This window comes from Canis lupus, chromosome 21, assembly GCF_011100685.1.
Source record: "Canis lupus familiaris isolate Mischka breed German Shepherd chromosome 21, alternate assembly UU_Cfam_GSD_1.0, whole genome shotgun sequence".
NCBI lineage: Eukaryota > Metazoa > Chordata > Mammalia > Carnivora > Canidae > Canis > Canis lupus.
This window is the reverse complement of record NC_049242.1, coordinates 24,951,268-24,971,821: the sequence shown is the minus strand read 5'-3', so window position 1 is coordinate 24,971,821 and position 20,554 is coordinate 24,951,268. Positions and strand designations below refer to the sequence as shown.

At 60.0% G+C, this 20,554-nt stretch overlaps 1 protein-coding gene across 8 annotated transcripts; it reads left to right on the top strand.

The window, feature by feature from the left end:
* The first annotated feature begins 476 nt into the window (after window positions 1-476).
* Window positions 477-19,467, top strand: RELT (RELT TNF receptor). 8 transcript variants are annotated; one of them, XM_038568713.1, is made up of 12 exons: window positions 9,188-10,669; window positions 11,061-11,214; window positions 12,570-12,638; window positions 13,586-13,660; window positions 13,791-13,957; window positions 14,158-14,237; window positions 14,850-15,107; window positions 16,311-16,391; window positions 16,686-16,767; window positions 16,932-17,189; window positions 17,638-17,836; window positions 17,965-19,467. In XM_038568713.1, the coding sequence occupies exons 2-12, from the start codon at window positions 11,182-11,184 to the stop codon at window positions 18,010-18,012; spliced, it is 1,350 nt and encodes a 449-aa protein (XP_038424641.1). In that variant the 5' UTR covers window positions 9,188-10,669; window positions 11,061-11,181; the 3' UTR covers window positions 18,013-19,467. The 8 variants fall into 8 exon arrangements, with proteins under 8 accessions (XP_038424640.1, XP_038424645.1, XP_038424643.1 ...); XM_038568712.1 differs by lacking the exons at window positions 9,188-10,669; window positions 11,061-11,214 and adding an exon at window positions 477-530; XM_038568717.1 differs by lacking the exons at window positions 9,188-10,669; window positions 11,061-11,214 and adding an exon at window positions 647-881.
* Window positions 19,468-20,554: the final 1,087 nt, after the last annotated feature.

Genomic DNA, 20,554 nt, shown 5'->3' with positions numbered 1-20,554 from the left:
AGCTCTTTCTGCTCTTTCCCTACAACCTGGGCATGGCCCAGGGAAACAGAAACTCTTCCCCTGCCCCCCTCTCTCTGCAGGTGTCCGGTTCTCTTCCTGGAATCTCCTGGACCCTGGGGATCTGACCTACCCCGCCCCCTCATCCCGCAGCTCAGGTTCTATGACTCAGTTTGTTTAGAATTCTCCACCTCTCCCCACAACCTATCCCCAACAGACTTATTTACCTTCCTTTACCTCAGTCGGGCTGTAATTATCCCTTTGCCCAGTCAGGCCTCTGCCCCCAGCATGAGGCCCTCCCTCCCTGCTGGCCTGGGAGCGCCACCTGGGATCTCCTCAATACGAAGCAGGGGAGACTCTGGTTGCCGAGCGAGCGGCCACCTCCGGTCCCGCCACCATATTGCACAACCCCAGGGGGCCCAGTTCACAGAGGGGGGGGGGATACAGGTGAATAGCGTCCTGGGGTCCAGGTCACTGCCTTGCTGCGCACCCTGATGGCTGGCGATGGGAAGTGGCAGAGTGGACAGCTGGCGGTAGGGAGGGGAGAGCGGTGTCATCTGTCCTGCCGGAAGGAGGGGCCTGCTCTCCTGTCAGAGGATGGGGTGAGGGGGGAGTGGAGATAGGAAAGGCCTCCGGAGAAAGATCTGGGCTGGGCCCGGAGGAACGTGCAGACGACCGTGGGACGTCCATTACAGATCCACGTTCACCTGGGCTTTCCTCCCGACTAGGCAGGGGCTTCCAGGGCCAGGCCTCGGCCTCGCGGGCACAGTGGGGTGGTTCTCTCGCGCTGCCGGTTCAGGGAGGAAAACAGGACCCAGGAAGGGGCCGCGGCGGTGACGGTGACGGTGACGGTGACGGGACGCGGAGCAGCTCCCGAGCGTGCGGTCCGTCTTGCGCCGCGCAGCCCCTTGGTTCTCCGTTCGCTGCCCCAGGAGGCTGGTGCAGAGGCCTCCTCCCCGCGCAGCCCCCGCAGTGCCCGCGGGGCGCCAGAGGCGGCGACACGGAGCGGCGCGGCGGGGCCCGGGGCCGGGGGTCGCGAGCGGGGCCCGACGTCGGGGGCGGGGCCGGCGGCCGTGGCGCGCGGGGGCGGGGCTGCGCGCCTCCCGGCCCGGCCGGCGATTCATTCAAAAGGCGCGCAGCCTGCGCGGCCGCCTGCGCCCTCGCCGAGCCGGGCCGGGCCGCGCCGCGCCGCCACCCGGGGCCCTGCCGGAGCTGCCGCGGGGCGGCCAGGTGAGCGGGGCGCGCGGGGCCTCGGCCCGGGGGTGCTGCCGGCCGGGGCGGGGGGTTGCGGAGCCGAGGGGCGCCCCTGCCCCCCGCGTCTCTGAGGAAGTTGGCGGCGCGGTGGGTGCCGCGGCCCCAGCCCTTGGCCCCCGGCCCTCCCCCTCCCCCTCCCCCGCTCCCGAGCCCCCAGCCCCTGCGCCCTGGCCCGGCGTCGTCCGCGCCCCGCGCCCCGCTCCCCGCAGCCTCGGAGCCTCGGAGCCCCCGGCCCCGGGACCTGCGCGTCCTCGGGCCGCGCCGCCGCCAGGCCCGGCCGTGCGCGATGGCGAAGCAGCGGCGGGACTTGCAGTCGGCGGAGCCGGCGGGCCCCGCAGCCGCCCCCGGCCCGGGAAACTTGGGCCGAGACCGGGACCGGGACCGGGTGCGGGACGGGGCGGCTGCGGCGCGGGGGCCGGGGGGGGGGCTCTGAACGGTGTCAGCCCGTGACTGGGTGACACGGCGCGTGAGGCGGCCCAACCCGGGAGTCCGTGTGGCCGGGACACTGAGCGGGGACGCTGGGGCCAAGCGGGAGACACAGAGGGGCTCTGTGTGCCTCTGACAGGCCGGTGAGTGCGTGTGATTGTGTGAGAGAGACCCAGGCCCCTGCGGGTGGCCGTGACCCACCCCAGCTTACTGTGACACCCGGTCCCCGAGCCTGTGTGTGGCCCGGGACATGCATGACCAGGGCAGGGCCAGAGCGGCTCCGTAATGCGAGTGTGAAATGGAGGGAGAGGGACCCCAAGTGACTGACAAACCAGCCCCCAAATCACTGGAGCCGTAGTGTGCTCGTCGGGTCGAGCAAGTATTGTGTGTGTGTGTGTGTCCGTCCCTTTTGAGCCTCAGGAGAATGAGTAAGAGGCCCAAGGAGGAGGGACCTCAAACACCTGCTTGTCGTGGGAGGGGGGAGGCCAGGGGTCTTTCCAGAACTGCCCCTTCTCAGGATCTCAGTTTAGTCAGTGGGGAGGAGGACCCTGAGTGACTTGCTCTGGCGGATGGAGAGGAGGCGAGGCTGGGTGGCATCTGGTGTGGTGATTGACACTTCTGGCAGCCGCGGAGGGGCCCTGAAGTAGCCTCAGGCTCCGCCTCCCAAACACACACACTCACACACTGAGGTCCCAGACACCCGGCAGAGCTTTGTCCCTGGTAACCTGTAACCATCTTCCTCTCAGACCCTGTCCCCACTGGGCCTCAGTCTCCCCTTCTGCACACTGAGGTGTTGGGCTGTGAATGGCCTGTGAATCATCACTTTGGGATCCTCTATTGTTTTTGGGTCAACTGCCTTTGTTCTCCCCTCCCTCCAGGCAGAAGACTGCAGTGGGAGGTGGGGGCAGGCTGGCTGCTTGGGGACACAGTGGCCCAGGGGCTGCTGGTGACTGGGATGGAAGTACAGCTCCTCTGACCAAGCCCAGAATTCTGATCCATAGACCTCGACTGGTCCCAGTCTCCTTCAGTTCCCTTTCCGTGGGACTTGTTCCCAAGTGGTCGCTGATTTGGAGACCTGGAGCAGGGCCCCTTCCTCTCTGAGGCTCCCACCCCCACAAGAGGGTCTTTTGGGTTTATACAGGGTGGAATGAAAATTGGACCCTCTAGACCAGGAGGGGTGAGGGGATACCTGCTAAAGGATCTAGAGTTCTGTCCTCAGAAAATGTTGGTTGCATTCTGGTTGCATTCTGTGTTGGGGTGAGGATAGAGGGACAGTGCCAGGTGCTATGCTGAACACTTTATGGTGTATTCCTTCTAAATCCTCACAGTGGTTCTGAGATGTGACTGTTTTTCAGAGGAGGAAACCAAGGCTCAGAGAAGCAAAGTGATTTGCCCAAGGTCATGCAGAGACAGGACAGTGCCGGGATTGGAATTCGGTCTTTTGCCCCCAAAACCATGTGAGATGCTTGGAGAGGGCCACCCACCTTTCTAATATCTTCAGGGCTTACCTAGGCTGCTTCTCTCAAACCTGGACTGATAAGCATGGCCTTGCCAGGGTGTCCCTTTGTGAGTTCTGAAAGTGGTGTGTATTTGCCCACATGTCTGAAACATTGCGGGTGAGTAGGTTATGTGGTCTTCCTGTTCCTCCTCCTCTTCCCTTTCCACAGGTCTCACCCCTAGCCAGAGGTCACCAGAGAGGCCTGTCTCCTGTCTTCTAGAGCCTGCAACTGGCTTTGGAAGCATCCACATAGCTACAAAGAGTGTCGGGAGTCAGCAGCACGGCCCCAGCTCCAGGGGGTGGCAAGGATAATTGAGAGTCCCAGTGACCTTCACCATACTGGAGAGGCTTTATTCCTCTATTCAGAGTTGCTCTAGGGGCATTTTCCCAAATCTACCCACACTCTGTGGTGGGCCCAGATTGGGGGTGACCTTGAGATTATGCCCCTTCTCAGTTCCCCATTCTTCCCAGAGGCCCCTGCTAGTCCTTACCACTGCTCGCAGCTTGGCTGAGAGCTAGAGCTGGGGTCAGGGTGTCCCTTGGTCCTCTCTGGAATGACTGGAGTTGTGCTTCTTGGGGCTGATCAGAATAGTTATCTTGGTCTCCTGGGGCTGACCCTGAGTTATTTCCATCCCTAGCAAACAGGGAAATAGCTCAGGGCCCAGGGAGGGGTTGGGAGAGGAGAAGGACCAGCGTCTTCTGGTCCTAGCTCTGATGGAGGCCCTCCCAGCCCTATCCCGTGCCTTGCCCGAGCTAGACCTTTCTGGGGACTGGGGCCTCCCAGGATGACAATGGTGGGGCCAGGCTGGGTTTCCATATGTGGCCCCAGTTGAGACTCATCTGATAGTTGCGGGACGGAGGCACGTGTCTGGCCAAGGAGCGGAGACTTTGAGGGGCAGTCAGCACTCTGCCCCTGCTCATGGGGTCAGCCTCCTTTTAAAGAGAGAGAGAGACTGAGGTTTGAGAAGTGCTGGGACTTCCCAAGGGCTCCAGAACCCTCATATTCAGGCTCTCACCCTCTAGATGTGGTACCTACCTACCTTCTCTGCTGCTACAGGTTTCCTGTCAGCCAGGATGTGGCCTAAGGCAGGAAGCAGGCCTGAGACACACCTTCACAAAATCAGGGCTCCCTCTTATGTTCCACTCTGGCCTTGATGTCCTGCCTCAGACCCCAGTACTGGCCTCTCTGCCTCCGTTTCCCATTCTTCCATGCATCCTTTTTTGCCTACACAATATAGTCCAGACTCCTCATCCTAGTGTTGACACTTCCCAGACCTTTCGAACTTTACATTTTCACACCCTTCTTTCCCTACCAGATGTCTCAGTTCCACTCTGCCTTTGCTTTTGGTTTCTCTTTCTAGAGCCCTCCTGGCCACTCAGAGTTTAGCGCTCCCTCATCCAGGAAGCCCTCCCAGCCCAATGTTAGTCCCTCTTCTTTTTTGTGTCCCACCTGCCCGGCAGTCCCTCCTCACCAGTTTGGCAACAGACACAGATGTGGGGCTCTCCTGGGTGCTGCATACCCAGACATTCTGGGCCAGCAAATTCCCTGCTGTGTGCCAGGCCCTGGGCTCAGGTCTCAACAGTACTGACAGAGAGGATCTCCTTCCTTCCAGAGCTGCTCAGTGGGGAAGCTGAGACTCAGGGTAGAGGGAACCAGCCCTAGCTTGAGTCACACAGTCTTGCTGCTGGAGTCTGGCACTCAAGAGCTTGCATAGCCCTGTCTCCAGGTGCAGGCAAGTATTGTCTGACAGTTCTGGCATCAGTTTCCACAAAAGGACCATGCTGGCCTGCACTGGGAGGAGGAAGTGGTGGGACTGTTCACCTAGCCTGGCTGGGTAAAGGCCAGCCTCCCTCTGATATGGAGCGGAGAGGGGTTTTGCTGAAGATCAGCCAGCAAGGCCCATCTGGCCCCACCTCCATTCAGGATCGGGGGTTGCTTGGACCAGGTTTCTGCCAGAGCTCAGTACCCATTGTTTGCCGAGGGCCTGGGTGCCTGGGCCTGGCCCCAGTGGCAGTGGCTGGGGTGGCAACGAGGACAGGAGGAAGCCAGTACTGCATCCCTACTGTGTGACCAACCCTGGGATTAGGGCCCCCAAGGCTCTCACATCTTTAGCCTCATGTCCTGAGGGCCAGCAGTCTTCTCCAGGTACAAGTAGGGAAAGGAGGGCCCAGAGAGGGGAACGGACTTGCAAGACCCTAATGTCACTGGGATCCTAACCCGGGTCTGCTGCCTGGAAGGCCAGAGCTCTTTCGTGGGCCACCCTGGGAAAGATGAGAGCTCTATAAATAAACTTCCCATGTGGCTGTGAGTGTGTGCCCTGGCTACTTGGCAGGGAGAGCGGGATGGAGGGGCCTCTACAGCCAGTTAGAAGCAGGGTCTGACTGTGTGGGTGGAGAGAGAAGGAAGGAAGGCTCCTGGAGGGAGGGACCTAAGCTTGGATCTTGGACCACGATGGCGATGGTGATGGTGTGGTCACTGGTGAGAAGGAACAGTGAGGGGAGGGAGGGGCCTGGCCCAGCTGTGTGCCCAGCTTCCTGCGTGCACGTGCCTTCCACCCTCCAGGGAGATCACAGGTGGCTGAGGGGGCAAGAGAGGGGAGGGTCCACTCAGGGAAGCTGGGAAGGCTTCCTGCAGGGGGAGGTGGCATCTGGGCTGAAGCGTGATTGTAAGAAGAGACACTGTTCTCTGAACTCTGGATCCTCCAGCCAAGAGGTCAGCTGAATAAGCACAACTATCCCAAATTACAGAGGAGGAAACTGAGGCTTGGAGCTGTGGGGCTGGGTCCTGACTGCTCAGCATCCCTCCACCTTCCAGACCGTGGCTTCAGCTGGCATGGGAGAAGGTGGACACAGGCCTGTAGAGCAGCTGGGAAATGGGCAGCCAGGGGCCATCCTAGGAGGCCGAGGCTCCTCTACTCAGGCTGCTGGGACTGATGTTGGGTTCCCCAAAGCACCCTTGCTTACTCCAAGCCGCTGGATGACCTTGGCTGGATGCTGCTTAATTCTGAGCTTGGCTCTTCCTCTGGCCCTTGTGGGCTGTGGTGAGAACTAATAGGAGAGGTTGTCAGGCCAGGCCCTGGTCCGCACTGTTTATAGTGGCTCCACTTATCCCCGCAGCATCTCTGAAGGCAGGGGCCAGAGCCCTTGTCTGCAGAGGAGAACCCGGAAGCTCAGGGAGGGTGAGTAACTTGCCCAAGGTTACAGAGCTAAGTGACGAGCCAGAGCTTAAACCCAGGAGTGACTGCTCGGCCTGTGCTGAGCCCAGCCCTCGGTCGCCGTTGGATAGGGCCTGGCCTGGGATTGCTGGGGACAGGGGTCTCTTCCCCCGGCACCCCAAGTCTAGAGGACAGGGCAGCCTGGGCCTGTGAGCTCCCTCAGTCTCTTGGAAGCCTCGCCCAGTGGGGGTGATGGGGTAGGGCTTGTGCTACGTGGACTCTGGGCTGACCTGACATTGATATGTTGGTGAGCGGTACCAGCTGTGCCTCTGGGATCTGAGGCAAAGGTGGCTTCTCGGAGGAAGACGTAGCAGTAGCATGAGTGGGTGGGCAGTGGGGTGTCCTCCAGCCCTCCCCGGCTCCCTGCAGGAAACCAGGGTGCCGAGCAGTTGGCTGTGGGGCCAGAGCAGGGCCTGCAGAAGCAGCAGGAATGCCAGGCCTGGTGTGGCGAGGACATGGGTTGCCTGTCATCTGCCCCCCGCTCCTGGGTGGGTAAACCTTGTCTCCTTTGAGACTGAGTTGTTATAGGGTACTGCTTAGCCTCTCTGAGCCTCAGTTTCCTCATTTGTGAAACCTGGGACCCTATCTTTGAGGCTTGGAATGGGAATGAGGCATGCAGTAAGTGCTTAGTGAGGGGATTTGGGGAGCCCCAGCTCTGCCCCAGAGACGACTGTGTGGTTTGGTGCCCCCCTCCACCCCCACCTGCCCCAGACTCAGATCAGGGAAGGGGCAGGGTTTGCATCCGTACCACACCAGACTGGGAGGAGCTGGATGGGCCCAGTCTGGCCACCTCAGCCTTTTCTTAGCCTCAAGGGCCAATTAGCTCCCTCAGCCCCACCTGCCCACCTACCTCCCTGAGCCTCTAAAAGCGCAGGCCCTGTGGCAGCCTGGGGGTGGAGGGGGAGAACCCAGTGGGGCCAGGGAACTGCCACTGTCTGGTGGCCCTGCTGCAGGATTTGGGGTACATGTGCATGGAGTCCTTACCCAAGGGGTGTGGCCTGGGAGACCATGGCTGCCCAAGGCCTCGGTGGGAATGGGGGTGCCCTTCTCACTGAATGGCCCTGAGATAGCCTCCCTACATCTCTGCCTGTCAGCATCCTGAGGAGCTGGCCTCCACCCTGTCCACCCTGGGACCACCTCTTCCAAGCCTTCCCTGGGCTTCCTGCCTCTCACAGGTGCCAGGGCCTTTTCCTGCGGAGGCTGGCACAGACTAAGGCAGTATGCAAATGACTATGGATGCAGGGAAACCCCGGAGGCCCCAGAAGCCCCTGGGAATGGGGGCAGCACCTCCTTCCCTGAGGCCCACCTGGGTGCTTTGTAAATAGCCTCTTAGTGAGCCGCTTCTGGGTGCCACTAGCTCCCTAGCCTCTGCTGGCAAGTTGACCACACTTGGAGAACATCTGCGAGATGCTGGGCCCTAGGCTAGGCGCAGGGTAAGTGGGGTGGGCGTGAGGTGGGCAGCAGAATCAGACCTGGGCTCTGGCCCTGCATCACCACTCACTGGCTGTGTGACCCATACCAGTGATCGCCTGTGGCCTCAGTTTACCTGGGTGTAAAACAGGGATGCACATCTCTTCTGTGAGGAGTGGAGCAACCAGACAGACTGACCCCAAGGGAATGAGGGTCAGTTGCCTTCCCTGTGAGGGCGGAGGATGGAAGAGAGGCATGCCTGGCTGCCCTCCCGCCGCCCACTGTGGACACTGTCCTACTTCAGCCCCAGTTGCCAGGGAACCACTGGGTTGCTTGCTAACCTGGATTTCTCTATTGATGGGCGGCCTTTGTCTTTCTGTCTCGGCCACTGCCAAGGAAGGCCTGTGTCCAGATGTGTTCCTAGGCAACTCCAGCCTCTGGAGGCTGCAGGGGGGTTCTACAGGCCCTAGAGCCCCTGGCTGGGAAACAGAAATACCTGCCTCCCAACCCCTGATCCACATGAAGACTCGCCTCCCACCTCTGTCTCCCCAGTCCTGCCTCCTTGGCAGGCAGCCCGGGGAGCCCTCTGAGAGGCAAGTTGTTCCATACCCCCCCCAACCCTTCAAGTCTCCCAGAGGCCCTGAGGGCAGTGTAGGCTTCTCAGCTTGCATCCAAGTCTTGGTGTGACCTGGACTTCTACCACCTATCCTTCCAGACCTCTCTCCCCTCTTACACCCTCCTACCTCCCAGACCTTCACCTCGGCTAATCCAGCACCTCCTGTGTACCAGGCTCTGGGCCAAGCACTATGTGTAAATATAGAAGAATCTTTTATACCTCACACCTGCCTGTCAAGTGTGTGCCATTCCCTGCTCCATGATTTACACATGGGGAGACTGAGGCACAGTGAATGCTGATTGAGGGATTATTCTATACTGGGCTCCATGCTGAGTATTTAAGGTGAATTTTCTTGGCCTCACAGCAGTCTTCTGTCTTGGTGGGAGAGGGAGTGTCCACAGCCATGGAGCTAGAGGAGAGCAGAGCCAGGCAGGATGGTTCTCCCCCAGGTTAGCTCAGATCCAGTTTGAATGCCCCCCCACCCCCCAGCCTCTGGGTTCTCCCAGCCTTGGCGGAAGCTATGCACTCTGCTGATCCCTGCTCTCCCCACCACATCTCCCCCTACCTTGCCCCCCACCCCCCGTGGGTCCCCCAGCTATCCCCAGTTCGATATATACCTACTCCTTACCCAGGGCCAGGCTGTGTGCTGAGCACTGGCATGCGGGGTGGGGGAGAAGGGGGGGGTCAGGTCCGGGTAAACAGGATGGTTACGTGCAGGATGATGAACACAGGAGGGGGCTTCCAGGAGGAAATGGCTCTGAGCTGAGCTCTGAAGGAAGAGTAGGTGTTGGCCAGGTGATGGGAAGGGTTTCTGGGTGGAGGAAGCAGCAGGTTCCAGTGCCTTGGTGAGGGAGGCAGAGTGGTAGGGAGAGGGCCAGGGGCCAGGTCCCAGTGTGAGGGTCCCCAGGCCGCAGTCGGGGCTGAACTGGGGGCCAGGGGCGAGGCGTGGTGAGTGACCTCTGGGAGGTGGGCGATCTCTGGGAGGCCAGGCCCAGTGAGGTTGGAGGTGAGCATGGAGAGGAGGGCCCCAGCCTGGGGCCCGGCAGTTCTGGGAAAGGGGAAGTTGCCAGGGCTGGGGAGTGTCACAGCTTCCTCTTTCTCTGAGGCCTGGGGGCTGTGCCTCCCTGGGGCTCCACTGCCCAGTGGTCGGTCATGGCTTTGCTAGTTGGTTTTCTTCCAGGGAATTTCTGGTTCTGATTGTTTGGGCATTTTTGGAGGTGGGGGTGGACTGCCTGTGAGGAAGCCCGCCCCCCACCCCAGCCTGTTCTGTGGTGGCCCCTGCTCCAGACACTGCGGGGGTGGGGGTTGCGGTGAGTGAGACAGACACCCTGCCTTTGCTGCTGTCGAGCTGGGGGTGGGGTGGGGAGCAGGGAGCAGAGCCAAACAAGTAAGCAAACAGATACTAATTACAAACCTGGGCCTGAGGTGCTGAGGGGAAGAAGGGAGTGAAGGGGTGGAAATCACCGGACCCAGGACCAGTGTTAGGCTTATTACCTCATTTCACCTTCCCCGCAGCCTTGTCTTGGAAGAGCAGTATCCCCATCTTGCAGATGAGGACACTGAGACCCCGCAAGGTGAAGCAGGGGCTCAAGTCCCACAGGGAGTTGGTGGCAGTGGGAACCGGATAGGCCCAGGCCGGGAGACTATGGGAGGAGTGGCCTCTAGGCCAACTTCCTCCTCTGCCCCAGGGGGCTTTTGGAGGCCTGGAGAGGAGGCCCCCTGCTGTGAGCCTTGGCCGCCTTCCTGAGGCCCCCTGGAGGCTCTGTAAGGTCACGCACTACCTGGCCTTAGGACTGAGCAGAGGGGTGGGGTTAGAGACTTCCCGGACACCCCCCAGCCAGGGGGCTTTGATCTGAATTTGGTTTTCAGTCAAGATTCCAGGCTTCTAGGCTTGGATGCTGGAGGCCTTGTGGGGAAGGGGGTACAGAGAGGGAGGTCAGAGCAGCAGGTGTATGCATGGAGGGGGTTCTGGGTGGCCGGCATGGGCTGCCTGACTGGACAGTCCATTGGGGGGCTCGGTCTAGCTGAGTGTGGGGGCTGGGGGAGCAGCTGTCAGCAGAGATTCCGGCACCCAGACTGGAGTAAGTACCAGTTTGGGATAATTAGAAGGCACGTAATTAGAAGGCGTCAGGGCGCGAGGCGGCGAGTGTCTGAATGTGCCTGAGTGGGCCCTTGCTGGCTTTGAGTCTGGGCCTTCAGACCCCCATTTTCCTCCTGGAAGTCTCGAGATCGCAGCTCCCCATTTACCTGGAGGTAAGCAGCTGCACAGCCCTTCCCTGTGGGTTTAGGTCACGCTGTAGGTGCCAGTTGGGCCCGAGGTGGCCCTGGGGCCCTCTCTTCTGTGGCTGTTGTGTCTCTGTTCACTCCTGCCCCAGCCCCCGTAGGGCCCGCCTGAAGTCTGGGGGCTTATGGTCAAGTCTGTGGGTTAGATCCTATGAAGAAGCGTCTTCATGGGGAGAAGGGCTTGAATGGGAGCTGCCTGGGTAAGGGAAAGGACCTTTTGGGCCAGGAACTAGAAAGAAAGACTTGTGACCAAGTTAGAGGAGGGGGCGGGTCGGGGGATGGGCCTGGGTATGCAGCCTGTTGGGAGCTGACTGCCTTTCTGCTGTGGCCCGACCTTCTCCTGTCCCACATTTTCCCTTAGCTGGCCTTGGGCCGAGAGCCGCTGCCAGTGACCTGGAGAGTCCCGGGGTGTTGTGCCCGCAGCCCGCCCCCCGCCCTGTGGTGTAATTCAAACCCTTGGCTGCTGCCACCATGGTCTGTGTATGGGGATCAGTTTCCTCCGGCTCCTTTTCCAGGTGGGAAGGCCAGGCCACCTGTAGGCCTGAGGGGCTCTCGTGTGGCTGCGCTTCTCCCACCAGGCTTGGCGTCGTCGGGCGGCATGGGGCTGGGCTCCAGTTGGGGAGCCCCTTGATCTGCAGGGGCCTTGAGCCAGTGGCTTGGCTGCTCTTTGGGAGTCAGAAGCCGTATGGCCTGTGGCTGAGGCCTGACAGATCCAGCTCCCTTCACCCTCCTGGGCCTGAAGGCAGGCCCCCCGGAAACATGCGACAGGACTCCTTTGTTTTGCCACAGCCCCTTTTGTTGTCTAAACCGAATCTTCCTTCCTGCTCTTCTCACCTGCCCACTGGGTGGAGGCTTTTCTCCAGAGGACACCATACTCCGAACCTGGGTGCTTTACCTTAGGCCAGTGGCCTTCCCACTCTGCACCCTCACCCTGCCTTATTGGTTGTTGGCACTTGCCCCCACCTGGCAGGGGAACAGTCCCTGTTCATCTGCTGGTCACTGGTCAGCAGGGATGTGAGCTCCCCGAGGACAGGGACAGTGTCTGTCTTAGGCTGTTTCCTGTGCTAAGGGCAGTGCCTGGCACACAGCAGTAGGTGACCAAGAGAGGACAGAAGGCCGAATGCTGGCTGCTGTGACAGCCCCAGAGATGCACTCAGACCCATCCTAGTGTTGGGCACATCCTTCCACATCCTTTGGTGGAGAAGACCTCTGGGTGGGGGGTGGGACACGTAGGGAGACTAGGACTGTGATGGTGGGGGTGTCTCCCTACCCAGGGAGACCTGCAGGAGTTTTGGGCTCAGCTTTGGGGAAAGGGAAATGTAGAGAGGTTTCTGGAAAGAAGTGACTTCATGTTGGTGTTTGATGGCTGAGGGAAAGGACCTTCCTTGGAGCAGACATGGCAAGAGTGAAGGCAGGAAAGCAGGGAAAACCAAGACCCACCAGGAAGTCCAGGTGGTGGGAGCCTGGGAGGTAGAGATGAGGTGCAGTCTGGGCATGAGGGGATTGCACACCCTCGCAGCTCCCCCCCCACCCCCCACTCCCAGGACTGCTGATGTGGGCTTCCTTCCTCCCAGAGCACCTGCCTATTTATGGAAGGGGAAGGAAGCCATTGCTCCTCAGGGAAGCCCCCCAAGCCTGGCAGAGCATTCTATCCCCCTCCTCTGCTGCTCTGGGAGGCCAGCCCCACACAGTGCATCCCCACCTCTACTCAGGTTTGAGGGGGAAGAGGGGCCGGACTACCCCAGCTTTGCCCGCCCAACACCACCTTGCAAATTCCCTGGTCTTGTCCTGGAAGCTGCCCCGGGAGGGGAGGAGAGCAGCTGCCTGCCTGTCCTCACGTCCTGCTGAGCCTCACGTCCTCCTCTCCTAGGCTGGTGATTCCCTGGGCCCAAGGATGAAGCTGAGCTGGCCACACTGGCCCCTGTCCTGCCTTTTTGTGGTGAGTTGGGGATGGGATCTAGGAGTACAGAGCCCTGTGCCCCAGCCCTCTGTGCTCAGGGACCCCATGCCAGGAGCCTTGCCAGGGCTGGTGACACGGCTCTTCCTCTGCAGGAAGCACCTGCTGGCCTATGCAGCTCTGGGTGCAGGTCTCCCAGTGCTTGGCAGGCTGGAGCCAGGTCTGGGGTCTGCAGAGGGCCCCAGAGCCTCCTGTGTGATACTCCCTCTGCCCTCCAGGGCAGCTGGCTCCGCTCCCTGCCTGCTCTCCCAAGCTGGGCCCAAGTTGGAAGACAGGTTGTGGGGCAGATCTCCCCATGGCATGAGGGATTCAGGGCAGGTAGTTCAGGCCTGGGATGGGGAGCAGAGGGAGCTCTCAGTGGAGTGTGCTGGGCGCTACATCCTGAGATCCCTTTCCTTGGGATGCATCCTGGCCTGTGTGGGTGTGCGAGTGTGAACGGTTGGCTTTGTGTGGAGAGGTCACTGAGGATGTGGTCCCAAATACTCCTCTGAGGGCCCAGAATAGGAAGCACTGGCTCCAGACTTGGCCCCAGGGATGATGGGGCGGGGGGTAGGGGGGTGGCAGGCAGACAGAAGGCGGACAGAACTTGAGAGAGGAATTCGGAAGCCCTTCCTCCTTATCATCCTGGTTAGCTGGAATGGGTGTGACTCGGGGACCTGAGGGCTTGAGATCCTGATTTGGCTCTGTCTGGGGTTTTCCAGCACTTTCCAGAAGCAGATACGGTTATGCAGGCATCGGACAGGCAGGTTTTACTCACAGCATAAGGGATTGAGATCAGAGTGTCCCTGAAACCTGGGGGCTGGTCCCGAGTGGTCAGTGGTCCCCACTCCTAGGGGCATTAGGAAGTGGGTGGTGGACAGATGGCCCCAGAGATGCCACATCCTAGCACTTTCTGCACTCTCGGTGTGTCCTGCCTGCTGTTCTTCCAGCTGCTGCCTTGGCCTCTGGCCACTCCGATATCAACGACCCCCTGGCAGTGCCCACCTGGGGAGGAGCCCAGCCTGGTGAGTTTGCCTTGCCCACCTGCCCTGTCCTAGGAAGACTGTTGAGGCCAGGGGCGGGTTCCCCAGGCCTGGCTTCCCGGGGACCTGAGGCCTGGTTCCTGGCTTTGTTCTTACCTTTTCCCTCCCACAGGACCTGGGGCAGGGCACACTATGCCGATCCTGTCCCCCCGGCACTTTCTCTGCTTCGTGGGGCCCTGGTCCATGCCAGCCCCATTCCCGCTGCAGCCCTCGAGGGAGGTTGGAGGCCCAGCCAGGCACAGCGACTCAAGACACGCTATGTGGAGACTGCCAGCCCGGGTGAGCCATGGGGTGCTGTGAGGGCTTACGGCTAGGTGACCAAGACTTGGAGTCCTAGGGTCCCAGCTTCACCCCCTCCCTGAGCAGGCCTCAGTCTTCCCATCTGTAAAATGGGGTGGGTCAGGCTCAGTGAGTATGCCTGGCAGGAGCCTCTCTTAAGGATAGTTTTTGGGCCTCAGTGATGTTTTCTCTCTCTGTAGGTGGTTTGCTGCTTCAGAGGTCACCCATGTCCCCTGTCAGCTGTGCCCCTGGACACCTCTGGGTATTCGCAGCTGTTATGGTGAGTGGCAGATGGGGCTAGGACTGGTCCATCTGGGACAATGGGGCCCTCAATCCTGAGCCCGGGGAAGGGTGTGCAGCCAGAGGGTGTCCGGCAGGATGTGTTTGGTTCTGCTGGCAGCGTGTCTGCGCACCGTATTTCCGAGTGGCAGACACCATCCAGCAGGCAGCAGCCACAGCTCGGGGCACGGGGTAGGGGGGAGTTCGGGGTGCTGAGGAGCTAACATCCTGTTTCCTGTCCTTATCCCCTCTCACACACACCTCTCACCTGTTGTCACTTTCTGAGGCAACTAACTCATGGACCTAGCCACGGGGAGGCGGCATCCAGTATTCGTGTGCCCAGATCTCATGCTGTCTGTTCACCCCAGGATGAGGGGTGGACCAGGGGGCTGGGGGTCTAGCTGCCCTGAGGCGTGGGGCGGCCTTGCTCAGGCTGATAAGATGGCCAAAACCACGTGGTGCGGGTGAGGTGGCCTTTGCTTCCCCAGCACGATGGAGAGTGGCCGTAGGTGGCTCTGGACATGTTCGTGCGCCCCCCCCCCCCCACTTTAACTCGGGCCCTGGGCCTCTCTGCCTCTGTCTTTCCTCCGTGCCTCCATCCTGTGGTGCTCAGAGCGGGGACGGCGGGCCCGACGTGGTGTGGAGGTAGCAGCTGGGACCACCGGCACTGGGGACACTCGGCAGCCTGGGAATGGTACCCGGGCGGGAGGCCCCGAAGAGACCGCTGCCCAGTATGCGGTTATTGCCATCGTGCCTGTCTTCTGCCTCATGGGGCTGCTGGGCATCCTGGTGTGTAACCTGCTCAAGCGGAAGGGCTACCACTGCACGGCCCACAAGGAGGTTGGGCCCGGCCCTGGAGGTGGAGGCAGCGGTGAGGCCCGGCCTGAGGTCTGAGTGGGGGAGGCCAGGGGGCACGGACTGGCCCAGGCCGGCTCAGCTGGGGGGCTGTGCGAGGGAACCTGTTGGCCTAGAGGGTCTAACTGGAAGGGACCTGCAGAGGGCTAACCAGGAGGGCTTCCTGGAGGTGCTGCTTGTGGGCTGTAGTGATCAAGTGGAAGGAAAGGTGAAGAGGCCTGAGGTGACGACAGGGGCAGAGCAGAGGGCAAGTGGCTTCAGTAGGATTCTCTCCTGGGTGAGGCCCTGCCCAGCTGTCGGGGTCTGGACTCCTTAGGGGCTGTGGTTTCATGTATGTGGTTCAAGGGTTGGACCGCCTTCTGGGAACTTAAGCTGACCTCTGACTTGAGCCACTGGCAGGGCATTTGTCCTTAGCGGGCACCACAAGGAGCTCAGGTTTCAGCTCCAAGCTGTGGTTTGAGTTAGGAGTCCTGGAACCAAAGGGAGAGATATGTTCCTCTTGCCCCTATCCCAGGGCCCTTGGCCCCTTACCTCTTCCTCCGCCCAGCTGTCCCCCGAAGGCCAGTAGGGCAGGGGTCCCCGAAACAGATACACTGCCCACGGAGCCTTGTGGCCAAGTCAGGATTGAAATGGTGCTTCTGGTGCCTTTGCCCTAGGCTGCCCAGGGTCCTGCCCGGCTCCTGACACTGCGGTCTATGGCGGGCAGGAAGATGGCAGCTCAGGCCCTCTTGCCTGGGACTCCATGTGTTTTCCTAGCCTAGGGCTTCCTTTAACTGCTGGCTGCTGCCTGGGTGCAAGTCCTAAGAGCTGTCTGCTGCTGGCCTAGGATTGGTCCCATGGCTCATTCTCGTGCTCTTGGGGTTTGGGCCCTAAGGGTCCTGCTACGCGTACAGGCTGGTGTGAAGGGAAGTGGATCAGCCTGGAATGGCAGTTTGCCAGAGATTTGTGCAGGGGTCTGGGCAGAAAGCCCACAGCTCCCTGAAGCTGGGGAGGGGAGACATCAGGCCCCAGAAAGGCTACCCAGCCCCAGGAAGCGGTGATAATGAGCTTCCATTGCTGAGGCCTGGAGGGCCGCTGGTACATAAAACCCCCAGGCCTGTAGCACAGCTTATAGGAAGGTGGGGCGCCCTCTGCTGCCACATCTTGGTATAGCTGTCAAGCCCAGACCACCCCCACCCCCCCAAAACCCCAGGATCACAGTTCTTGCGTTTTTCCACAGGGATCAACCCTGCCTACCGGGCTGAGGATGCCAACGAGGACACTATTGGGGTCCTGGTACGCCTGATCACGGAGAAGAAAGGTGAGAGGAAGCTCTGATCCTGTCTCCAGGCCCAGGAGAGGACCCGTCTCCTCCCAGAAGCTGAGGCAGCAGTGGGGGGGTCAGAGTCCCACTGTGCCCCGCCCCTCCCATTGGGATGCCCTGGGCCAGCCTCTGGTGCTCCCTGGCCAGCAGCTGAGGGCGCTGCCCCTTTTTTTCTTGTTCCTGCCTGATGAGAGGTGGAGGAAAAGGCGCTCTGTCGGCTGGGGTGGGGGTGGAGCGCGTGGGGAGTGCCCCTCCTGGCCGAGAGCGGCTTCTGACTGCAGCTGCCCACAGAGAATGCGGCGGCCCTGGAGGAGCTGCTGAAGGAGTATCACAGCAAACAGCTGGTGCAGACCAGCCACAGGCCTGTGCCCAGGTGAGTGGGCAGGTGCCCCAAACCCGTTTGTAATCAGCCTGCTTCCCTGGGGAGTTCCCACTTGGCTGTGTTCCCTTCATGGTACCCTGGTTCCCCTTCCTACCTCCTGGGACCCCCTGGCACTGGCCTGCCCTGGTGACCGCTCCCCCCTGTGCCCTCTGCAGGCTGCCGCCGGGTCCTCCCAGCATGCCACACATCTGCCCGCATCGCCACCACCTCCACACCGTGCAGGGCCTGGCCTCACTCTCTGGCCCCTGCTGCTCCCGTTGTAGCCAGAAGAAGTGGCCCGAGGTGCTGCTGTCCCCTGAGGCCGCAGCTGCCACTACCCCCACTCCCAGAGTCCTGCCCAACCTGGCCAGGGCTCCCAAGGCTGGGGCCAAGGCAGGACGCCAGGGCGAGATCACCATCTTATCTGTGGGCAGGTGAGGTGGGCACAAACACAGGAGGGTCAGGGAGAGACCTTATACCCAGGGTGGGTATTTGAGCCCCCTATTTGAGCCCTGAACATTGTGTTCAGTGAGGGCCCCTCTCTGGCCTCAGTAGGCCTCTGGGCAGAAGAGGGGTGGGGAGACCAGGGAGAAGTCTGGTCTTCCCAGCTCTGCTATGTCTCACATGAGCCCTTAGGCCCCGGGGCAGGGTCCTAGCCTCCAGCCATCCCACTGTGGGCCCCTCAAGCCAAAGGACTGTTTACCTACAACCTAGGTTGGGGGGGTTGGGGGCTTATCTGTGGGTAGGAGGGTATAGGAAGGGCTCAGGCTCTGATCCATGAACTTGGTGTGGGACCCTAGCAGCCACTGCCCTTTCTATACCCAGGGTTTCCTCTTTAATGAACCCAGAGGGGGCGGGTTACGGCATCACCACTCCTCACAGGTTCCGAGTGGCCCGAATTCCGGAGCAACGGTCGAGTTCAGCAGCCTCTGAGTTGAAGACTATCACGGAGGCTGGACCCTCAGGGGGTGATCTCCCAGATTCCCCACAACCCGGCCTCCCCACTGAGCAGCGGGCACTGCTGGGAAGTGGTGGAAGCCATACTAAGTGGCTGAAGCCCCCAGCAGAGAACAAGGCTGAGGTGAGGGCCAGAAGGGGAGAGTGTCTGTTGGCACCTGGGCCAACCCTGACTTGCGTGGGGCAGGGGCCACTTTCCTGGAGCCCAGAAGCCCCCTGACTCAGATCTAACCCCTTACTCCCGTCTCCCAGGAGAACCGCTATGTGGTCCGGCTAAGTGAGAGCAACCTGGTTATCTGATGGTCGGCCTCATCTGAGGATGCTGCAGCCCTGCCCTGGGAGGTTCCGAAGGCTTCCTGGAGGAGGTAGAACTGCAGCCCAGCCTGTGAGGATCAAGAAGCAATGGTCCAGCAGACAGAACAGCAAAGGCCAAGGCCTGGTGGTGGGAGCGCCCACCCCTGTGAAGAGGCAGGCCAGCCGGCGGGTGCTGTGTGCAGGAGCAGGTTCAGAGCCCCTCCCTTGCTCCCGCCCCTATGCCCCTGCAGGATCCTCTGTACCACCAGGTCGCTAGGCCTTGGTCATGGGAAGGGGTCCTCTGCCTGGCACCCCTGGCCCCATACCTTGGTAGTTAACTGCCCCTGCCTCTGTACAGGGCCCTAGCATGGACCTCTCCCTCCTCTTCTGGTGGGCCCTGTAAAGGGAAGGGGCAACAAAAAGCCACGGGCTGGACACTGGGTTCCCTGGTTCTAATCGTGGGCAAGCCCCTGGCCATCACCTGGTTATAGTTGTTCTGACCAGGAAGTGGGGAGAGAAAGATCTCTCTGGTCCCAAGGCTTCTCCAGTCCTTGCAGGCTCTGGCCTGGGTCTTGTGCAGAGAGAGCTGGAGTCTTTGCCACCCCTCCCATTAGTAGCTTTATCTGGCCCCATTTTTGCGGCTTCCAGGGCCTGTGCCTTCAGGCCCCCATGGGGCTGCCTGTCTCTGGCTCTGCCTACAGAAGGGGCTTAATGCATGTATCTGCTGCCCCCTCCCCCACTATTTTTATTGAAATTGGAACAACAGTCTTGACCTGGGCAGGGCTTTGATACGGGGTGCCAGCCTGCATAGCCACCCCAAGATCTCAGGAGCTTTCAGGGAGAGGCATGTGTGGGGCTGGAGAGGCACCTCTGGCCTCCGTGGTTTCTGTGTCCTTGTGGGGTTGGTGTGTCTGTCCCCAGCCTGGGCAGTGCAGGCAACTGCCCAGCTCAGTTCCTATGTCCACTCTAGCTCAGCAACCTGGTTATTTATGTGGGGCCGTGCAGGCATGGGGCCCACTGCCATCCCCATTTCTCTTATTTATTGAAAATTTGCTGTTGTCCTGTCCTGTCTACATTCCCATCCATTTATTGGATAATAAAAGGTGGGAAAGTGGTGTCATGAGGAGCTTCTTTCCCTGTCACCCGTCCATTCACCAAATATCTGTGTGTCAGGTACCATGTGTGGGACAGGCCATCCCTCCCCCTGCGGTGCCAGCTCTGTGGTGGGTGGGCATGGGGCAGCATGTGAGGTGGGGCTGGAGGAGGTCCCTCACCTCGCTGGGTTCTCACTGAAGCTCCTAGAAGCAGTGCTGTCCAATGGATAGTACACACCACATATGTAATTTCAAATTTTCTAATAGCCACGTTTTAAAAAGTAAATCATGAAAGTTATCAATAATGTATTTAAGCCAATATATCTAAAATATTTTCATTTTAATATAAAGTCAGTATAAAAAATTATGAATGAGCCATTAACTTTTTGCTTTGAAATCTAGTATTTTATAAAGCACATCTTAATAATGAACTAGCATATTGAAGGGCTCCATAGCCACATATGGCCAGTGGCTCCTGTCTTGGACAGCACAGCTCTAGAGGACGTGGAAGCATGGTCCCCAGACAGGGAACAGCATGTGCAGAGGCCCAGGGAACTACAAGAAACTGGAGAAGCTGGTAGTCAGAGGTGACACGTGTGGAGAGCAGAGTGGGAGTGGGCAACAGAAGGTAGCCACAGGTGCTCTTGGTCACCCTGTTTTCATGCCAGTGATGCATAAAAAAAGCATTTAGGAAGGGGAGAAGCAGGACTGGTCCGTTTGCTCTTGGCCAGTGTGGAGGATGGAGCAGGAGTTCTGCAAGGAAACTGTTCCAGCTGTTCAGGCAAGAGACAGTGTGTGTGTGTGTGGGGGGGGTACTGGGGGGGGGGGGTGGAATCCAAGAGACCAAAGACTCCTAAGAACTGCTAGGGTTTGTGAATGGGTTGTGGGTCAAGGGGTTAGGGATAGCTGTGAAAGAGCCCTCCTACATCTGAATGTGAAGGCCTGGAGTGCTCAAGAGGCTGATCTGGGCTACAAGAGTATCTAGAAGCACTTAAGTAGGCATTTATACCGGGACTTGACCTGAGAGAGCTCAGGGCACTCTTGGGCTGTTCCAGGGGCACTGCCAAGAGGTGGGAAGGAGACTAGGGTGGTGGTCTCCCTTATAAGTGAGGAAAGGTAAGGGAAGGGCAGGGTAGGTCACAAGTGTCAGGACTGCCATAGCCCCTGGTCAATGGACACAGGGACATGGGGAGAGAGAGCAGGACCAGGTCTGAGTGGATCGACCTCCCTGCAGAAGCCTCACTGTGTCACGAAATAGCGGGTAGGGATTTAGGGGTCAGGAAGAAAAGGGTTTAATTCCGGGTTCACTGGGTATTTGGTATATTTTTTAAAGATGGAAGGAGACACATTTAAATGCTAGTGGGAGAGGCTGAGGAACCAGCTACTGATGCTTGAGGGAGCCTGGGAAGGTGCCTGTGGGGGTCCTAGGCCTGCTGCAGCTGGGGGAGGGTGGC